The sequence below is a fragment of the Callorhinus ursinus genome, unplaced genomic scaffold (genome assembly GCF_003265705.2).
Source record: "Callorhinus ursinus isolate GAN/ISIS: 27379988/994484 unplaced genomic scaffold, GSC_fseal_2.0 scaffold16, whole genome shotgun sequence".
Taxonomy (NCBI): Eukaryota; Metazoa; Chordata; class Mammalia; order Carnivora; family Otariidae; genus Callorhinus; species Callorhinus ursinus.
The window spans coordinates 21,866,836-21,869,406 of NW_027397078.1; the positions used below are offsets into that span (position 1 = coordinate 21,866,836).

General features: G+C 41.9%; 1 protein-coding gene across 1 annotated transcript; it reads left to right on the forward strand.

Moving 5' to 3' along the window:
* The first annotated feature begins 1,446 nt into the window (after window positions 1-1,446).
* LOC141374282 (small ribosomal subunit protein eS6) lies at window positions 1,447-2,284 on the forward strand. Its single transcript, XM_073901950.1, has one exon. It carries the CDS (start codon window positions 1,482-1,484, stop codon window positions 2,229-2,231), a length of 750 nt encoding a protein of 249 aa, XP_073758051.1. The 5' UTR covers window positions 1,447-1,481; the 3' UTR covers window positions 2,232-2,284.
* The last annotated feature ends 287 nt before the right edge of the window (window positions 2,285-2,571 follow it).

Genomic DNA, 2,571 nt, shown 5'->3' on the forward strand with positions numbered 1-2,571 from the left:
CACACAAGGAAAACACTTTGCCTGTGCCTGGTGGGCCTCAGGTCCAAGGGACCATAACGATCAACCCCCAGGGTAATGCATAGATACGTAATGTAAGCAGAGACATATCATCCTTCTGCACCCTGCTGGCCTTGCTACAGCTTTACAAGACCTTCCAGAAATGAACTTATATACTTGTCTAGAGTCCTAATTCTCACAACTGTCTCCCAGAGGATATCTCCACATCTCCCAGTTGGGAGGCTAGTAGTGTTCATGATTGTGACCGTGAAGTTAAGGCAGTCTATATTTGCTTACTTTAAAAGCTGCTGCCTGAGGGCCTGACTGCCATCAGCCTGAAACTAGGTGTTAAATGAGATTCTTCCTATTGGATCACTGATAGGTCTTAGCACACCCTCAACAATGGGTCCTTATTGAGAATAAATTAGATGGTTTAGATCATCACAAAGGTTCAAGAAATAACCAAGAGCCTAAGGCAAGGTGAAAGAGAAGGATCATTACCTATCCAAGGACACACCCTGAAGATTGGGAAAGGAAGCTGTTTTGCTTAAGATATATAGAAATAGAGTGAAATAAAACGAGAAACCAGAGAAGTATGTTTTAAACAAAAGAGGAAGACAAAACCTCAGAAAAAGAGCTTAATTATAAAGATAACCAATCTGTCTGATCAAGAGTTCAAAGTAATGGTCACAAAGATGCTTACCAAGCTCTTGAAAACTGGATCAACTCAGTGAGAACTTCAACAAAGCCATAGAATACACAGCTAAATACCAAACAGCCATGACAGAGCAGAAAAAATATAACTGCAAATACGTAAGAAGGGTTCAATAGCCAACTGTATGAAACAGAAGACCAGATCAGTGAACTGATACACAAAGCAATAGAACCCATGCAGACACAGAAGCAAAAAGAAATAAGAAATAAAAATAAAGATAATTTAAGGGATCTGTGTGACAACATCAAGCAAAATAATATTCACATTATAGGAGTCCCAGAAGGAGAAGAGCAAGATAATGGCTGAAAACTTCCCTAACCTAGGAAAGGAAATAGACATAGAAGTTCTGGAAGCTCAGAGAGTTCCAAAAAAGGTGAACCCAAAGAGCTCCTCAAGAAGACATGTAATTAAAATGTCAAAAATCAAAGAGAGAATCTTAAAAGCAAGAGAAAATCAAATTGTTAAGTATAAAGGAAACCCCATAAGGGTATCAGCAGATTTCTCAGCAGAAACTTTGCAGGCCTGAAGGGAGTGACATGACCTATTGCAAGTGCCGAAAGGAGAAAACTTCCACCAAGGACATTCTACTTGGCAAGGTTATCCTTTAGAATTGAAGGAGAGAGGGAGTTTTCTAAACAGGCAAAAGCTAAAGAGGTTCATGACCACTAAACCAGCCTTACAAGGAACACTACAGGGACTTCTTTGAGCTGTAAAGAAAGGGCACTAATCTCTTTTTCGTGGCGCCTCGGAGGCGGTAGGCTGCTTCAGGATGAAGCTGAACATCTCTTTCCCAGCTACTGGCTGCCAGAAACTCATTGAAGTGGACGATGAACGCAAACTTCGTACCTTTTATGAGAAGCGTATGGCCACAGAAGTTGCTGCTGATGCTCTGGGTGAAGAATGGAAGGGTTATGTGGTCCGAATCAGTGGTGGCAATGACAAACAGGGCTTCCCCATGAAGCAGGGTGTCTTGACCCATGGTCGTGTCCGCCTGCTGCTGAGTAAGGGGCATTCCTGCTATAGACCAAGGCGGACTGGAGAGAGAAAGCGCAAATCCGTTCGGGGTTGCATTGTGGATGCCAATCTCAGCGTTCTCAACTTGGTCATTGTAAAAAAAGGGGAGAAGGATATTCCTGGACTCACTGATACTACTGTGCCTCGTCGCCTGGGGCCCAAAAGAGCCAGCAGAATCCGCAAACTTTTCAATCTCTCTAAAGAAGATGATGTCCGCCAGTATGTTGTGAGAAAGCCCCTAAACAAAGAAGGGAAGAAACCTAGAACCAAAGCGCCTAAGATTCAGCGTCTTGTTACTCCACGAGTCCTCCAGCACAAACGGCGGCGTATTGCTTTGAAGAAGCAGCGCACTAAGAAAAATAAGGAAGAGGCTGCAGAATATGCTAAACTTTTGGCCAAGAGAATGAAGGAGGCCAAAGAAAAACGCCAGGAACAGATCGCCAAGAGACGGAGGCTGTCCTCTCTGAGAGCTTCTACCTCTAAGTCTGAGTCCAGTCAAAAATGAGATTTTCTATGAGTGACAAATAAATACGATCAGACATCAAAAAAAAAAAAAAAAAAAAAAGAAAGGGCACTAATAACAAGAAAACAGAAGAAAGCAAAAATCTGACAAAGAGCCTAAGTGAAGGTGGTGGATTAATTTATAAAGGTATGAAGTTTAAAAGACAAAAGTTGTAAAATTAAAGCTATGATTAGTGAAGCTATAAATAAAATGAAAAGATGTAAAATGTGACATCAAAAACAAACTGGGGCACTTGGGTGGCTCAGTTGATGGAGCATCTTACTCTTGGTTTTAGCTCAGATCATGATTTCAGGGTCATGAGATTGAGCCATGCATTGGCTCC